This window comes from Thunnus thynnus, chromosome 6, assembly GCF_963924715.1.
Source record: "Thunnus thynnus chromosome 6, fThuThy2.1, whole genome shotgun sequence".
NCBI classification, from domain to species: domain Eukaryota; kingdom Metazoa; phylum Chordata; class Actinopteri; order Scombriformes; family Scombridae; genus Thunnus; species Thunnus thynnus.
In genome coordinates, this window is record NC_089522.1 from 22,419,333 (window position 1) to 22,437,969 (window position 18,637).

Below are 18,637 nucleotides of genomic sequence, written 5' to 3' on the forward strand. Positions count from 1 at the left end.
TGCGCTGTGTCTTTCTGTGGCTTTTTTTTTTTTTTTTTGCTGTTATTCTACTTTTGATGACATATTCCTTTGCATCTCTTCACAGCGCCTGCCTGGAGAATAATGAGGGTGTGTGCTGCATTAACTTATGTAATGGCGAGCGAGAGGAGGGGTGGGATGGGGGGGTTACTGGAGGAGGAGGGGAAGAAGAGAAGAGTGATGAGCTCATGCTGCTGCACTGCAGCTCTTATATACACACTCTGCACCTTGTGCTCCTTATTCCACGTGCACTCTCTTGCACGTACACCGTTTCAGTTTGTGTGCAGTTTATTGATTGATTCACATGCAAATGTGTATGCGCATGCAGACACAGACTAAAAGAGAACAGCTCACTATTGCATAATTAGTTCCCAATTTAGCGTTCTGCTGCAGAATCCAGAGGCTGGCATGCATGGTCTCCAGATCTTTATGGCTAATCTTGCTCAGTGCTTCTTCATGAATGGGAATTAGTGTGTGTACCCTGTCTTTTATACCTGCATCACTGGTGATACAGAGAGCTGATGCTCAGCTGTGAACAAGCTGAGCCCGCAGAGCTCATGTAGGTAATTGCTATAAATCCATCAACTCCTGTTCTGTGACAAAGCAGGCTCTCATTATCCAGAGTGTGTTTTGATTTATGTCAGAAATGAGCGAGGTGGGGTAGGGTCAGGGGACAGGGGGAGTTGATAATGGCATGACAGCGCATTTATTCTATAAAACAGAGTAGTCCCTTTGGGGGCTTTTCAGCTCTGTTTCAGTCTGCAATGAATAGGCGAATGAATGGATAAAATACTGCTCTTGGCAGAAGACTAAACATTAGAGGATCATTGTTGAACAGATCCTCAATGTTAGTATCATCAGCTCATAGATCATTTGTAACACAACTGGGAGGAGGGTCATACTGTGTCTGTATACTCTGTAGTTTTATTTTTTAAGGCTGATTAAAAAAAAAGAATTTAAAACCCTCAATCACTAAATATTAGACTTTGAACTAGATTTTTATTGCATGCATTGTGTTGGCCCATGACATTGTGAAATTAGCACATGTCCCTGAACGAGAGTGAAATAAGCATGCTGTCAGGGAGGCTGAGACTGTGGCTGGTAAACAGTCATTAAAGTTAAATGTTTATCCTGATTGGACTAATTGCTTCGGGCTGTGAGTAAATGCAGGCTTGTATTTTTCTATGTACACAAACATCTATATCTTCTAACGGTACGGCCAGTGCATTTTGTTTTTTTTGTTTTTTTTTCTGTACAGCCTTAGCTGTTGCCTTGACAACTGGCCTCGAAGATCTGTGCACGTGCATGCAATTGTGATAAATCCTGCTTTCAATCTTTGGTGCACCATCCCTAGAGATGCATCTCTTTCCTGTATCACTCAGGTTACCTTAGTCACATGACCCTTTTTTCCCTCTTCTCAATGATATCATTCACAGAGGTTCATTCATGCTGCACAGATATTGTTTGTCTGTATTGATTTTTTTTTTATTTCTTTAGACTGCAATCAACCTGACCACAGAAAATGGATCAATATTGCACAGGAGTTGAATTATTGGTACTGATAATTACATGTAGATGGCTGTGTTTGCAGTTTGCTCTAGGTGTCAGGGCTTTTTACCCAGACTGGAGACAGTTCTTATCAAAATGAGGGCCAGTCAAAGCTGGATTTGAAGAGTCATTACTGACAAATGAGACGAAGAGATCAAACCTGTCTCCTCATACAGACCCCACAGCTTAAATGAGCTCCTTGGGGATACAGAATAAAGTTTCTCTCTAACTCCTTTCTCCCTGCACATTTTAAAACAATAACTCACCCACCAGTGCTTTACTTTACATCAACTTGTTTTCTGGACCCCCTAGAGTAGGAGTCTTTTGATCAGCCATGTATCCCCAAACCCAACATCAGTCTCAGTGCAGCGTGTTGACTGTACACTAGCACCATCTGTTGGTAGAGAGACTTCAGGACAGAGAACAGCCTCAAGGTCTGAGAAAATCCCCTATGACTAGTTTGAGGTCTTATGTTAATCTCCCTCCCACTGTGTGGATAGTCCATGGCTTTGGCTGCATTCTTCATAAAGAAACAGGGAAAGTTACCTGTCAAAGTCTGCTGGTTAATGGCCACTCAATCAACTGATTCAGGCACTCCACTGTGAGCAAGTCAAGGGCAGAGAGCTAAGAAATTAAACAATGTGAGATATCTTAAGTCAAATAAAAGAGCAGTCCTAAATTCCACTGTGAGTCATCAGCGAGTGGAGAGAAGACAAATTAAGGCAGATGGGGGATCTTGCCTTGTCTGGAGTCCCACAGAGGCTGCTAGAGCCTTGTAGCCTGTTTCTTTGGCTTTCCTCCCAGATAGCTGCTATAGAGATTTACTGCCAAGGTTTACTCAACTGTTCTGATATAATAATGATTTACCTGGGAGCAAAAAATCATACTTTTTTTTTGGTAGAACGACTGATAAATCTCTGATTTTCATAGTCTCACAGACTGAGTTGACTACAGACAGCTCACACAGTTATCATACTTGCATAATACAAACAGAAACAGAGAAGTTTCTGACTCACAGTTTTGGTCTTTTTTCTGACAAGTGACATTTTTGTTTAGGAATGGTCAACTGGACAGAACTGGTCAGAGCAGGATACAAAAGCAGAGGAAACACAAAGAGGTGGAAGTTTGCAGGATAAGATTTTACACAGTGTTACTTACTTACAGATACAGTGTCAGCTGCCACAATCACATCTTATACTCTGACTCTTGTTTCCTTCCCTAAGTGAGTAGGATAGAGTCACTGATAAGGATTTTTCACCTGTTTTTAAGGAATCCTGTTTCTGATTGTCCGCTGACAAATTTAGTTCTAACAAAGTAACTATATGTGGATAATATTCTTGTCTTTCTTCAGATATAGAGGTTGTTAGATAACCTGTTATCTCGCTACATTTTTGATAGTGCTCTGGCTGTCTGAGGATGTGTTCTGGTTGAGAGCTCAGATTTCCCCTTCGGCAACGCCATGTGTCCTGAAGAGGGAGGGGAAAAAAAAACAATTGGTGACCTTGCAGAGCTGCAACACACAGGCTCCGGAGTCCAGACGCGTCCCCACTGAACCACAGAAATCAACACGGCAGCTGAATAAATGGCCACGGACTATAGGGTAGAGGCATGTTGGGGGGGTCGAAAATGAGAGGACAGCTGATGGAGGAAAGAGAGATAAACAAATGAAAGAAAGAGGGATTCAAAGAAAGAGTGAGGCTGTGAGTGACACAGCTGAGTGAGGCAGGGGGAGGGCGCTCCGTATGAGGGGAGCCTCCTCTTTTCATTGACGTTTAGGAGAATGTGCTGATTAGTGGAGAGTAAATCAGTCAGATGGTGGTTCCCAGTCCTCTGCGCCTGACGGAGCCGGTGTATCTTTCCAGTAACCACGGTCACCTTACCTTTCCGTAAAGAGCTGTAGCAATTTGTCATCAGTGACCGGATCAGGTTGCATACTATGGGCCAACCTGGAGACAGATGTGTGGAGGTAGGTGGGCTCTGTCCTGAAGGTGTGTTTGTGTGTGTGTGTGTGTGTGCGTGATCTCTCTAGCTGTGAAAGTGCAGGTTCATGTAAGTACTGTAGCAGAGACAGCTGTTTACATTGTTCGACACCGTAAGTGTGTGTCATGAAATCACTAGACAGAAAATTAATTAACAATTACGATCATCAATTAATAGTTTATGATTTTGTCAAGCAAAAATGCCAAACATTCTCTGATCACAGCTTCTTGAATGTGAGAATTTCTAGCTCTTCTCTCTTTTATATCATTGTAAAATGAATACTGTCAGATTTTGGACAATTGGCCAAACAAAAGATGGTATGTGATAGGGCTGCAGCTAGCGATTATTTTCATTGGTCTATGAAATGTCAGAAAATAGTGAGTCAAAGGTGACGTTGAAGTTGAAAACGGCAAATTTTTGGCATTTTTGCTTAAAAAATGACTAAAAAGATTATTAATCATTATCAAAATTGTTGCGGATTAATTTCCTGTCAATTGACTAATTGTTAAATCTCTATGTGAAGACGTTACCTTTCTGATATTTTATAGAGTAAAACCATTAATAGATTAATCTAAAAACTAACCAACAGATTAATTAGTAATGTAAATAATCATTAATTGCAGCCCTGCATGAGAGATGCATAGAATAAAAAGTGGATGAATGTGAGTGTATTTGTATGGAAAGTGTGTAACAGAGCCGTTGATGCTCGTACATTGGGGTGCCAACGCTGCTGCTCTGTAGTCTGATGTCACACTCACGCTGATGCATAGTGCCAGGAGGGAGGGAGAGCAGAGAGGAAGAGTTGTTTGTGTTTATTTTGCCTCTTAGTTAGAGTCAAAATACATCTTTAGTAAGTCAAGTAGCACTGTATATTTAAGCAAACGTGTGTATTTTGCCATCTACTACAGAATTCCAACAAGTTTTGCCCTCTATCCCTCTGTGATTTATGTTATGTCTCTGAACTGGCCAACTCTCTATTTCCAATCCTAACTACTCTGACATTCCTGCTCCTGTGAAGCATCCTGTTTACATCTTTTCAAAGAAACCTATAGCGGGACTGCAGATCTGTTTGCGCCAATTGTCCGCGAAGAGCTCGTGTGCTCAGTCCACTCGGACCTGCTCTCATTATAGACCTGTTAACAGAATGGATGGCTTAGCAAGGCCATCATTAGAGCCTATTAGATGCACAGAGCGTGAGACGGCTTTTCTCTCATCAGTCATCAGTCTGTACGTGAGAGAATACAGAGCTGCACTGTACTGAATGTATGCACACTGCTTCTTTTTACCTCCCCTTTGCATTCTGTCTTTACATCATGTGCAATTGGCCCCTTCTTCTCAGATCCATCTTCCATTTCTATCAGCCCCCCCCCGCTCCTCCCATCTCCTCTTTCTCTGTCCTGTGTTTACACTCTGTCAGGTCACATGTAGTGTTATCTTGTTGTCCTGGTGCAGGATGTTGCTGAGTTACGTTTTGTGTTACGGCAAATAAAAGGCAGAATTCCCTTCTGGAATCATTAGGCACAGCGCAGCAGCTATGAATCTCAATTGCTTTTTATTACACAGAATTCCTTAGCGTTTCATCATTAAATGCAGTGTTAGGGCAAAAATGGTGAACTGGCTTTTCAGGAAATGCTTCCCATTATTCTGTATTGTATCCACATGGGAAAGTAAAAAGTTAAAATAAGGTCTCAAAGCTGCTTGAACGTGATGCGGAGAAGCAAGCATCTCCCAAAAGCATCTTCAACCTTATGCTGAACAGATGTTTATGCGCTTGAACAGGAGGTCCAGCGGATTATAAAGTGAACCTGTCACGCTCACACTGGCCTTCCCGTGTAACTCAAAGCAGCAAAGACTGAGCTCTTTGCGCTCAACTCCAAACACATAAACAGATTATACAAGGGAAAAGGATGTCATCCTGTTTGCTGATTTGCCATGTCCCTCCCTCTGAAACTGCTCCTCCCAGCTGTCACTGCAACATTTATGCAGTATTCTACTCAGTTTCCTGGTTAAAGGTTTAAGTGAGGCAATTGACCCTATTTACACTGTAGACTTGCTGAACAGATGGGATGGGAAAGTGTCTGAGAAGCTGACATAGTGACTTAACTATGTCCCTTTAATATATCACAAGTCTGAACAATGTCTTGTTTACAGTGTTTTTTACAGTGAGGTTTGCAGGTAGTTCGCTAATAGCCAACAATAATATTTTAGTTTTAACAAAACTAGCATTTCCAATAGCATTTTATCAATCTGGATCCGATATTGAATAAGCTTATCAAATCCAATATGTCAGTTTAGCTTTTAACAATTGAAAAAAAAAGGTCATAAGCAACTTAATATCTAAGAACAACAAAAACAAGGAACAGGTCAAAGATTCCAAATTTGTTATAGAGATTACACTTTGAGATTAAAGGAATAGTTTGACTTTTTGGGAATAAACTTTCTTTCTTGCTGAGAATTAAATGAGAAGGTCAATATCACTTAAGCTAGAGCCATCTTTAAAAGTGTTGGTAGGTAGATTTTTTTTTAACCTTTGGACAGAGCCAGACTGGCTAGTTCACTCCAGTCTTTATGCTAAGCTAGGCTAACTTCCTACTGGCTCTTGCGTCATATTTAGCTTACAGACATCAGAGTGGCATCTCTTGGCAAGAAAGCAAATTCTATGTCCAAAAATGGCAAACTATTCCTTTAACAAATTCAGGTTTTACCAACTGGAATGCAACCCTACTACCCAGGCTAGCTAGCTGCTAGCTAATGCAGGCCAAATATATTAAAAACACATATATTTCTAAATGATGTCTAACACCTATTTTGCTTCCCAATGTTTATGTGTGACTTTGTATAATATGGACTTTATTACCTTACCTTATTGGGAGACTTGACGGATAACTACGACCTGCAAGGAGAGGATCACGTGACCGACGAGGATAGCCGAGCTAGCACTTCTGCTAGCCAGCTAATCTACTAGCTTGTTTTACTACCAACTCAACTACTGAATATTCATAATGAATTCATTTTGAAGGGAGGTTAGATGCTATAGATGCTACTAGTATTTAGTTAGTTTCGCATTGTTTTAACATTTGTGAATGTTTCACGTTGTTCCAATCACACCAAAGCCACACTTAAGAGAGGTGAAATAATAAAGAAACACAGTGCGTTGATTATGAAACTTAACCATGTTTTCCTCTTGGCTGTAGAGAGTTTTGCTTATTTTCTAGTTGTGTTTCTTCTTCATTATTTGTCTTATGTTACAGTACAACTAGACAAGCTAGTTTAACTGTAGCGCCTTAGACTGTCGCCATTGGTCCTATGATCCTCCCCTTGCAGGTCGTAGTTGTTTATTGAGAGGCTCCCCTATACAATTCGTACCTGAGCTCATATAAATTCAATACTGCAGATTGTGGGAATAAGGTCAGCAGCTCAGAGGTAGACCAGATGTTACGTGTCAGACAGCTCTTTCCCATAAATGGAATATTGCTTTTTCCACCAAGTTACCAAAGTTCTGCCAAGCCAATATATCAAAAGTGCAAAATGAAAGAAGAAAGCCAAGTGAACTCCCAGAATTAAAACTGTAACTGTACTGTTGAAGCAGCTTGAGGAAACAGACTCCACCAAAAGAGAAAACATTCTCAAATGGCTCATGTTGATCTTTGTGTCAGTCATAGATTATCATGCGGGTGTGAGTACTACTCTCTACTGATACAACCTCCTGCTTTTGACTGACACCTGAGGCTGTTAGGAAGTTCAGTTGATTAAAATGACAGAATTAGGCTGAGCTTCATTGAATCAAAAGAGCCCCAAACCAACACATCAGTCTCCTACTGTAGCTGCTCCCTCGACTTCTCAGGCAATTTGTAGGATCCCAGAAAAATGGGAGGTAGAGAAACATCCTCCCTGCCCTCTGCTGTTTCCACGTCCTTGTCCAAGCGCATTTATTTTTGGAATTGTGCATCATGGAAACCCGAGAATAAGTCATGCTTTAGTAAAAAAACAAAAAGTATCGATATTACATGCCTCCATTGTCTGCTCAGTTTTGATTTGTGTGTTGCTCACACTGACATCTCAATGATTTTGTTAAAACTGACATATCCTGGCATGATTACAATTTTTGACACAATGACCCAACTCCCCGAAGTGCTAGTTTGTTATCCTGCAGGCTGAGAGAGCTGGCACGGGGGGTCTCTAATAAGTAATTGAGGGGCTACAGATCGATGGGCCCTGCAGCCAGCAGAGACCCGGCTGCGCATTTAGTCAATAAAGCAGTAAGCTTTATGGAGCGTACATAAAACCACCAAGGATACAGCCAAGGTAGCACAGAGACTTACTCTACATTTGAAATCCATTTCTCTGTAATGACATGAATTTGTCTTGTTTTTATTATTATTCTGAGACTCCTCTGAGCAGGGCTAGTGTGTTGCAAGCTTTGTGTTAATGTTGATGTATGATACGGATGGCTGGCTCTTCTCTAGCTCACCCCTGAAGGACCTGTGTTGTTATTGAGTTCCAATGCATGCTAGAAAACGTCCAATAAGCTTTGCTAGCTTGTGAATTAAATGGAAGCCAAACAATATCAGTTGCTGTCAGGTAGTTTGTCACAGAAATGGTGAATTAATCCATATGCCCCTGTGTAACCCTCTTTTCTTGTCTCAAGTGGAGGTTATTGAAGGCTGAGAGAAATGAAACAATAAACATGGTGCTGCATAACCCCCCCGCCCCTCAAGGGGTTGTTATCAAGAATTTGAGTCTGCTTGTTATTCTCAGAATGTCTCTATCGTTCTGTAAAGCCAGGCCTCATGTCCTACCTCGCCTGCCTGAATGGGGCGTATGTTGAAATATAAGATCTGCTGACTTGCACCCACCAGGTCTTGTGGAAATGTGGTATGAATGGAACTTGCACACTCAGGATTATCTTGTTCTCCTGGAATATGTCAACTTGAATCCATTTCTCAGCACTCTCGTGACCTGCACAAAAGGTTTCCTCTCAGCTTCCTTTCACATTCCCGAGCAAAAAGAATGCGGATTGAGGACGAGTGCTTTATCTCTGTGCTTTTGTTCTGTGATTGTTTGCTTACCGGTTGTCTAGAAAAATGATTTACTGACTAATTTTCAAATTTCCAAACAATGCTTTCAGCTCATTGTCAACCTCCCAAAACTGACATCCATGTCTATGAAGACATAATCAAGAGAATCATGAATAATTTCTTTTTCAATTCCACTTTCATTGTGAAGGTGCATTCGACTGTGGCTTTCAATTAATATTTAAATACAACTGATCAAGTTTTCATTGCAGCTGGGGGGGAAATCTCATCACATGTAAAGTGATCTTGAGTTTTCTCATGTCGGTTCTTTGATGATTTGATCTGGAGTAGAGGTCGTGTTTTGCTTATATGTGCAAAGTTTTTGAAAAAAAAAAGAAAAAACACAACAGTCAGGATTTCCTTTAACAAATGGGATCCTGACACAGCAGTTTCCCCCGGTTATTGACTTTCATTGCTGGCCAAACATATTGTCTTTTAAACAGACTAAAAAAATAATTCTTATTTGAAAATAGTTCTTACTTGATCAACATATTGTAGCAAATCCATTTAGATTTCCTTTTCAGCCCTATAAGAAATATTTCTAATTTCTCAACCTGTGTAGTTTGATTTTTTAAAAATATATAACTGCTGTGTTTAAGTTAATTAAATGACTTGAATCACAACAGAATTATGGGAGTAAGGGATCTTCAGTTGACTTGTATATACATTTTGAAATTTCTGGTGATATTGTCACATAACAGTTTTTGCGCAGCCGATCATGACTGAACTTATAGCTGCCTTCACTTAACCACATCTGTATTCAGTCCTTCAGTCAGTATTGGGCACTCTCTCCTAAAATAACATTATGTTTCCTGAATGATTCTATCACTGTCAGCCTAATGAGGGCCATTAAAATGAAATACATTTTGTGCTTTCACTTCCAAGAGGAGCAGAAACTGGAAGAAAACTTTTTTTTTTTACGATGCTGAAATCACACAGTGACGTGCAAAGTATTACGACCGCGGTTTGCGGGTCCCAACAAGAAAACAACAAATAAGATTTGCCAGATTTTGACATATTGACACATCTCAAGTCCTGCAGGGTTGTCCCTGTTGTTCAGTGGTTGTGTTTTCCCTGATCAAAGACTAGAAAGGCGTGATGGAGCAGACATGAGAAAGGCTGCCTTTATAGGCAGTGCCAACACAAACAATGACTTGTGCCAGTGTAGACGGCCGAGCTCCTTGGGGCTCAATAGCTTTAGTGTTTCTGCCGTGGGCTTCGGATGCCACGGAGGCATGGTTGGCTTTGCTAGAGAAAGACGGCAGAGCACAGCACAGCACAGTAACAGTAACTAGAGTCCTGACTGTGGAGTCCAGGGCTGAAGGAAAGCAAATCGTGGCAAACTCTGTTAAAGTGATTAAGCAGCTGTGTGTGGAGAGGTGAGTAGTGGTGGAATGTAAGTCATTGCGGTATTATAGGAATTCAGGGGTTTTGATCTATGATTCCTCCCTTTATCTGTTTCAAGTTAAGCTTAATTCCTGATCTGTGTCAACATATTATATAGCAAAGTATTGTAGAGACAAGTATGCATCCGTACTTCATGTTGAATCACTGATTTAAGAGCATACAATTTACAACCTGCCATGTAATTAACATGTCTGTCAACAAGAAACTTATTTATACCACTAAACCATAACACCATTTCGTGCTTGACTAAATCTTTGTGAGTGATTTGAATGATTGAGCAACACAACTTCTTCAAGATCATCAGCTACTTATCTGATCACTGATGCAGTCGGCAATGAAAGGACCTTGATTGAAACAGCAATTATTATCATTGTAAGCCTTCCAGTCAATTTACCCAGCTCAGTGATGTCATTTAGCTCACGGCTCCAAATTGATTGCATTGCCAGGCGCATGAACACGTGCACATGCAACCAAACACAGATATCTACTTAAAGAACATGTCTGGTTTATACCAAAGGATAGATATGTTTATGTTTTTTTTAATTCTCTGGGATTATGCTGATGGATGACATCTGGAAATCAGTTCTGGAGTCAGGAGAGTAAAGACAGATGTGATTTTAAAAGTGTTCGGCTGATGTTATTTAAATCAGAAGTTGTCCGATGATTGATTTGCCACCATGGTGCTGTTAGGAAGGGAAGCAGATGGTGTCTTTTAGCTATAGGAAGGTTATGGAGCTTCAAAATGGAGACATCTGAATGTTATCTAGTACTTTTTTATTCTAAAATGTGTATATTTACTTTGTTTTCAGCGAGTGTGAACAAATTAATGTCCAATTGCTTACTGTGCATAATTATTTGCATTCTTATAGTGTTGTATATGTTTCGCATTAAAGGAAAACAAAAGGAAGATTTGTCGGAAAAAAACTTACAGTATATATGACATACAAAAAACTTTTTTCTGCTCTATTTTTAATCTATACAATTAAGAATAAAGAAGAGTGATGCAAGACATGCTGAAGATCATTTCTGTGCCACATAGCATTTATAAACCACAGGACCCTCTCTGTGAGACTTGAGACAGGTGTGAAGCTGTCACTGCCTCAAATAGATTATTGCACCAACCCCCACACATGCCCCCACCAACATCTCTCAACCAGAAAAGGCTGGTCTTTTTACATCCCAGTTCCTCTGAATAACCCAGCCACCCTCCCTGCCTGCCACTGTGAAAAACACGTCTGACCTCAGTCGTCCTGAATGACATCACTGCCACATGTCTGCCCCCAGGGCCTAGTCTTCAAGAGTGTATGTGGTATCATTTCTAACCAGTGGGTGGCACTGTCACTCTTGAGAGCCCGCTGCGGACTGGTCCCATCATGGAATGACTCTGTCAGGTCTGTTATGTCGGTCTGGCTGCAGTGTCACGCTCCTGTGACCATCATGACCACCATGGGTATTTATACCCGCTGTGGCCTTTGTCACATTTACAGTCAGGACTTTCTCTGAGCACTAACCGCTGGAGACACTGTTTTCCAACTGACCTCAAAATTTCACAGAGTCATTGAAAAGCGCTACGTATCGATCTGACACAAAGGAACAGATAATGAGACGAAATCAGCAGGACATTCAGGCCGTTCTATCGTGTTAATGCGTATTCCTCCTCTTGTTCTTCACAGCATTGTTCGTCTCCCTCTCATAGTGTTTACCAGAGTGTGTCACCTCACATGGGTCTATTTTTAGCAAGAGAGAATTGTGTGCTCTAGTGTGTTTCTGGGCTGGGGCGGGGCGTTGTGAAGAGCTTCAGAGAAATATGGTATCTGGTAATGGAGTGAACAGAAAGGAAAATATTGTAAATGGACAAACAGGGCCTGTTTCTAATAATGGCAACAGTACACAATACATGACCTCTATGTGCCTTTTATGGAGGGAGAGACAGATTGCATATGCATGCAATCAGGAGAAGTACAGCTTTGAAGTTCTGTATTTACAGTTCCTTAAAATGTAATATTTTTACTGAACTGCATACACAGAGAGGAGTATACAAACATGTGGTTGAGTTGTAAAGTAAAGGTTTGCTTGGTTTCCATCATAAGGGTGTCCTTTTATTCATGCGTTTTCTCAGCCCACTCAGTCATTTTGATGATGGTAAAGAAATGCCCAGGACAGGTCACTAGGTGCCCACAAACATATCTTTGGGCAGCTTAGAGTCTCCTCCGCACCTGACTTGCATATGTGTTTGGAATGTGAGAGGAAACCAGAGCAAACCCACACAAACTCTGAGAGAACGAGCAAAAACTCCACCCAGAAAAGGCCAAGGAGCAAACCTGGATCCTCCTAGCTGTGTGTGAACTACCCACTTGTTGTTGGTAGGGCTGAAATGTTTTGATGATACTTCCAATACGATACCTGCAGTACACGCACAAGAAAAATACTTTTGAGGAAACGTGTTACTCATGGTTAAATATGTCTTGTTTTTCATGTTCTTTAAACACAAGCAGCCATGTAAAAACTTTGCCTCAATAAAAATACAGTCTAAAACTGGCAATTTATGATTTAAAGCTGCTCTATGTAACTTTTGCTTTTTCTCTTGAGTTTTCTGCATTAAGGGCCTTATCATTGGGTGATCTGACTGAATGAAATGGGACCACAAGCAGGAGACAACAAAGATGTCCCAATTCAATGCTGAGGCAAAATGCAAAGACATTTGAGCAGCATTAAAAATGATACAGTGAATAATAAAGGTCCCTGCTCAGGTATGGTACTTTTTTTTTTGACCCTTGAACCCTTGAAATGTTTGTGACCTGCTTAAAACAAATGCAACTGTAGCACAATTAGAGAAGAGTCATTCAGTCAGTGAGCTGAGTCAACAATATCTTCCTATAGTTTGCAAGCGTTAGCCACCATAAACTAGCATATCACATAAGGCCGCAGCTTTTGAATGAAGCAAGGGCGTGTCTTATTTCTTATGGATTCAACTTTTTTCAAATGAAACTTTAAATGTTTCATTTAATGACGATTTTGTTATTTCTTCTTTCAAAAGTCACAGTCTCACTTTAAATCAGTAGATATCTGATTTAGAGAATAAGTTAATCAGCCTGCGATTTGGACCAGACATTCACTGCCAACTTTCAGTAATTGACATTTTTGATACATCTGCACCAAAACAGTATTCAGGTTTGAGACTTAGCCCTAGTTGTGGGAAAAGATCATATCTGAGCTGCTTGCGCTTTGTGTTAAAAGCATTTAGTTGTTTTGAATAATGTTTTCATGCAACAAAACTAATCTCAGACATAATCTCCTCTAGTTGAGCCTTAATTTTCCATGTGTCTGGACAGACAGATTGTTTCTATCTGGATTGGAATTCCTTCATGATGTATGAACAGGAGAAAAGAGAAAAGCCTCTCAGACATCACTTGCCACTGATGATCTTTGATCAATCCCATAGGATCCCACAGGCAACACATCTGCTCCAGCTTTGCTGCCAGGATGTGATGAGCAGAGGCAGCATATCCTTTAATTACTCTCATTTCAACTCTATTTATATATCGGCTGCCAGATCCTTCTTATGTGCTGAAATTCTTTGTTCCTGAGAATTTACAGGAAAAATGTGTTTCTTTTTTCCCTCCTATACAAAGTCCTCTGTGTTCACAAAACTATCCGGGGCCACTACATCTCATTTAGTATGCTGTTGTATCAAACTATGACATCAGCCCGTTCTAATTGCTTCCAGACCAGGCCAGGGCTGAGTTTTCTTTTTTATTTTCCGTTTCTTAGCACAGGTCTCAGTCGCTCAGCATCCAGCAAAAGCAGATAATGAGTAACCGTGCATGATGTCATGTAGACACAGCACACAGCGCCAAAATCTTGTGACCAAGTTTCCAGGAAGCTATCACTTTCCTCTGTCGTTTCCTTTTGCTGTCTTTTCCTCTACTCTGTCTTTTTTCACTCTCTTTGAAATGGGAAAGTTTTTTTTGTTCTCCTGATAATATTCAGGTACTACATCTGTGGGAATCCACCTGATAAAGGCATTTGTGTGAAGCTGACCCTCGGATGCCTCTTTGGCCTTTCCCCAAGTGTAATGTATCTTAACTTTTCTTACTCTAAAACTAGAAGGAAGAGGAAAAGAAGTGAGGGCATTGAAACTGGGGAGGAGGGGGGGGGGGGATGATAGAGTAGGAGCTGAAACGCAGAGAGACCATATGTATTGAGTTGAAGAAATGGCGTTTTATGAGCAGAGAGTGGGCCTCTGCTTGGAATTCTCAATGACATCATTCTGGAGCAGGCAGGACTCGGGAGATGGAGTGGGCCTTCACCAGACGGGATGACTAGACTGGATCGTAATACTAGAAGAGAAAGAGAAAGATGCGGAGGCAGGCAGAAAGAGAGCGAAAATAACACACGCTTACCAAGTGTATTGAAGTTTGTACAAACTTTTACAGCTCAGCTTTACCTTGAATTCATCTAATTGGATAATTTTAGCAGAACTCTCCGTGATACTTAAGCTAATACTGCCCTTGAGCGTCATGATGAAACAATTATGACAGGCTTGGGGTTTATAAGCATCACATGCCTGCCTTCAAAATGAGACCGTGATATTACTTCATATCTCATTCCCAAACAAATAACCTCTAATTAGCCACTCCATGTGGTCCACCAGGAAAACAAATCCTGCACTGCGGCTAATATCTAATACCATGCACACATTTCAAAGCCCGCATGCCTGCCCCTGTCTGTGCTTCTGTAACAAAATGATTGAATAACTAGGGTGCCAGTTTTATTATGGGGACATCTTAAAGGGGTTTTGTTCCCAATTCACATTTCAGTAAGAGCGGAGAGATTGCGTGATAGGTGAGATCTGTAAGTTGAGTCTGCAGCTCCACAAGGCATTAGCAGCTGTAGTCGCCAGCGTGCAAGGCCAAGGTCTCAAACTGAAATAGACCGGTCGGCCAGTTAGTCTCTGTCTGCCTTTTTGCACATCATTCTGCCTGAGTCACACTTTGCGAGTGCCGTGCTGCCTGACACGTTAAGATTTGCATACTTTTCCTTCTACTAACTGTTTTGTTTGCTCTGTCTCTCGTTATGCATCTGATGTTTGAAGTTTCAGATGAAAACAGTCAGGAGAAGGTGATCATTTAAGGCTTGTAATTAGAGGACATCCACATCTCCCTTCAGAGACAAGTGTGTGTGTGTGTGTGTGTGTGTGTGTGTGCAGATGATTGGTGTCCCTGTAAACTTGCTCCATGTGGGAGCTATTCTCCTCTGTTTCCTGTGCCTGTTGTCATTAGATAGAAAATACCTTTGACTTGGGGGCAGTTTACCCCAACCCCCTTCTCTCAGAGGAGTGATTAGTCTCTGGCCCGTCTTAACAACGCTGAAGTCCAGAGACGAGGCACCGTCAGTTAGGGGGTCTGCTGGATGGAAATTCTGGTGAGGTTTGCTTTGATGTATGGTGCAATATGGGTGGCAGAATGAAATTAAACAACGCTGATTTGAGGGAGGTGGAAAATAGAAGGGCTAGAGGTGGACAACTGCTACTCCACTGTGATTTTTTTTTTTTTTTTTTTTTTGATGTTTTATTTTTTGCAGCTGAAAGACACTAAATCCTCTCTGGTTCTTTTCTTAGTTCACATCTTAACAGTCACTTCTCAGCCCTGAAAGGCTCTATTAATAGAGGTGCTCTCTTGTATTTGCCATCTCTCCCCACTTAGTTCTTTTCCTTCTGTGCAAAAAAAGGCTAACAAAAGGTACCTCTGACATTCAAACACTCCCAAACCTTCAACATTATCTCTTTCTTCAAGCCAGCGTCTCCTCACGCTTTGTCCCCTCACCTATTTCTCTATTCAGTTCCATTCCTGTTTATCTACAATACCTTTATACACCTAACTGGATCAAACTGTCACTCTCTCCCACCCTCCTCCCTGCGCTTTTAGCTACTTGTTTTATCTCTCATTTCCAATCCTCACTAGTCTGTAGCTCTCCTTTTCATGTTTTCGCATTCTCTGATAACACGCCCGAAAAACGTGACTTTCTTTTCTACATCTCCTGCTCCGGGGTCATTCGTGCGTCCTTCTCCTTGCAAGATTAATGTTGTGCAAGTGGTATTTCGTCCCCTTCTCTCTATTTCTACCCAGCTACAGAGCCACCATGCTCTCACACCCCCCTTCCCTGCACCCCGCCCCCTTCCATACTGCTCAGGGCCTGGCAGAAAACCCACACTCCCCTGTCTCCAAGCCTCCGCCCCCCTTACACTCCTACCAGCCCGGCGTACGGAGGACAGAGAGGAAGAAAGAGAAAAAGAAAGAGCTCCATTTGTCTGTCAGAGATTACAGACTGCCACTTTGCACTGACCATGTCCGCCTACCATCCATAGGGAGCTGCTCTCACAAGGCAAAGAAATGGGACTGTCTGCAAGGAGTAGAGAGCTATAGCAGATGGCAGTTTTGAGATGTGCCTCTCTGTTAGTGAAACCTTTTAGGCAGTAATGGGGACTGGTGAGGGGGACTGCTAATGTTTGGAGTACATCATCTTGTGAGTGCTGGCCAGCATGTGGTGTTTGCAGTGTAATTCAGAGAAGACCCAATCGCTGCTGGAGCTGGAGCTGAATGGCTGGTAAGGAGTAATAGGAGAGTGTAAAATGTGAGTGTGTTTGTTCTAGTCCGTGTGTGTGTGTGTGTGTGCTTGCGTGTATGTGTGTGTGCGTGCATGTGTGTGTTTTGTCATTGGATGAGGTTAAACCAGGCTGCTAGAGCTCATAAGGCTTTGTTTGATAAACAGCAAGAGAGACAGTCTGTATGTGTGTTTGTGAAAAAGGGCTTGGATCACACGCCGAATTAAACCGCTTCTTTTTTTTTTTGTTTTCCCCCTAATACACGCTGGAAGATGACAGGATGTCATGTGGTGCTTCATGCTATGCCACAAAGATCATGAATTTTGAAGTGGGGTCTGCCGTTTCAATTTCGATTACCTCACGATGGAAAAACAGATCATCTCCCCTCTGTGAGTCATTTTATGCGTGAGCTATCATGGTGTGTTTAGTCTCACTGTACAGACTCCATCTGTGAGTTGGATTGTCCCCCCCTGCTTGGTTGAAGGGCATTCCTGCGGTGTGTCGTGGCCCACCCGCTTACCGGCCGCTTTTTAATAGCTGGATCTTCAAGGGCAGGTGCTGAGTGCAGTGTGGAGGATAGTTTAATTATTCATTACTAATAGATTATGACAGTGCCTCTGTTGTTTTTGTTGTTGTTGTTGTTGTTGTTGTTGTATGAGTCTTGACAGGAGGGAGGAGGAGGGGCAGCTTGACTCAGACAGTATGTGGCCTGGCAGTTAACGAGGGAATAGTATTGATTCTTGATTACTTCAAGTATGTTGATGGCATCAACGAAACATCAAACCACTCATCACTCTTGCAGTGAAGTGTGTTGCAATCTGCTGCATCTAAGCTGTGTTAATAAAGCTTTTCTTTCAAGTCATCTTGAAAAATCTGAAGTTCTGTGCAGTTTGATTATGAATCAACTTATGAACACTATTAAAAAGCAAAGCAATCAGAAGGTTTTATGTAGTAAAAATTTGACATCTTTCATTTATTCATCAAAACCTTACGGCTGCTGATTACACTTCTCAAGGCAAACTTAAACAGTTTCATACCTTTTTTTTGCTCACACGTTACTTTTCTATTTAAACACGGAAGGTTTGGATTTTTTTATATCCATATGGAAGCCATTCAGCAGACAACTGCACATGCGGATACATTCAAGTACATTCAAGACTGTTGATTTCAGGTAAGATTAGATCCAAATGACAGTTTGTGATTTGTAGTGACACCCCAGTCCTACAGCTCTCAAACTGAACGTATACAAGTTACAGGAGTTATCAACCGTGAGCCTTATGAGGCTCCAGTCGAGTATAAACTGTCTGCTGCAAACTCTCACAGGGATACTGTCAGTCCGCTGGCCAGTACAGCTTTCCAGTTGGCAACTATGTCAAACAGTAAATTCCCAACCTGCTCCTCGCTGTCTTTTTATAGCTGTTACAAAATCATCCATTAGTATGGTTGTTGGTGCTGAAATGACTGATATACCCGAGTGTTTAGTGGCAGGTTTACCTTTGAGTGCTTCACTGTTAACATGTTATTGTGTGGTCTCCGACCCTTTCACCTGAGAAATCTATTCCCTCACATCTGTGTTGTGAAGGCTGCTGCATGCGCCTGTATTTACGAGCTCTCTGAGTCACTATGAGGAGGAAGAAAACATCTGCTTTTGTTGTGTTTGGAGCACATGTTGTCAGTGCGTGTGGGGTGAGAACAGTCACATTGAAGTACTGTTTGATTAGAAAGGGTTAGTTCACTGGCTATGTTTATATACACATACAAAAAGTAGATTACTGTGAGTAGTCACGTGAAGGCATTTATATGTGTTGCAATCATTTTATGTTAAGCACCCTCATACAGTTAGGTCAGGATTGAGATTTCCCCTTGTTCCCCCTCCATAAAAGGATACGATGCCAACAGCAGCCTTTTGTACACTATCATATACAAACATACAACTTCTTCTAGCAGACCAGACTACAGCAGCCATGTTGGTATTTCAAATGTATATTGCAGTTATGAGATGGTG

General features: G+C 41.5%; 1 protein-coding gene across 9 annotated transcripts in view; it reads left to right on the plus strand.

Moving 5' to 3' along the window:
• LOC137184728 (IQ motif and SEC7 domain-containing protein 1-like) overlaps positions 1-18,637 on the plus strand; it is a 93,848-nt gene that overhangs the window by 54,168 nt on the left and 21,043 nt on the right. The window contains exon 1 of one of the 9 annotated variants that reach the window (XM_067592678.1): positions 9,756-10,000. The exons of 6 other annotated variants lie outside the window; for them this stretch is intronic. In XM_067592678.1, the coding sequence (XP_067448779.1) occupies positions 9,771-10,000 (230 nt within the window). In that variant the 5' untranslated portion in view covers positions 9,756-9,770. Of the gene's footprint in view, positions 1-9,755; positions 10,001-16,258; positions 16,635-16,868; positions 17,022-18,637 lie in introns of those variants that run through there. 2 more of the 9 variants (XM_067592684.1, XM_067592685.1) reach the window with 2 other exon arrangements.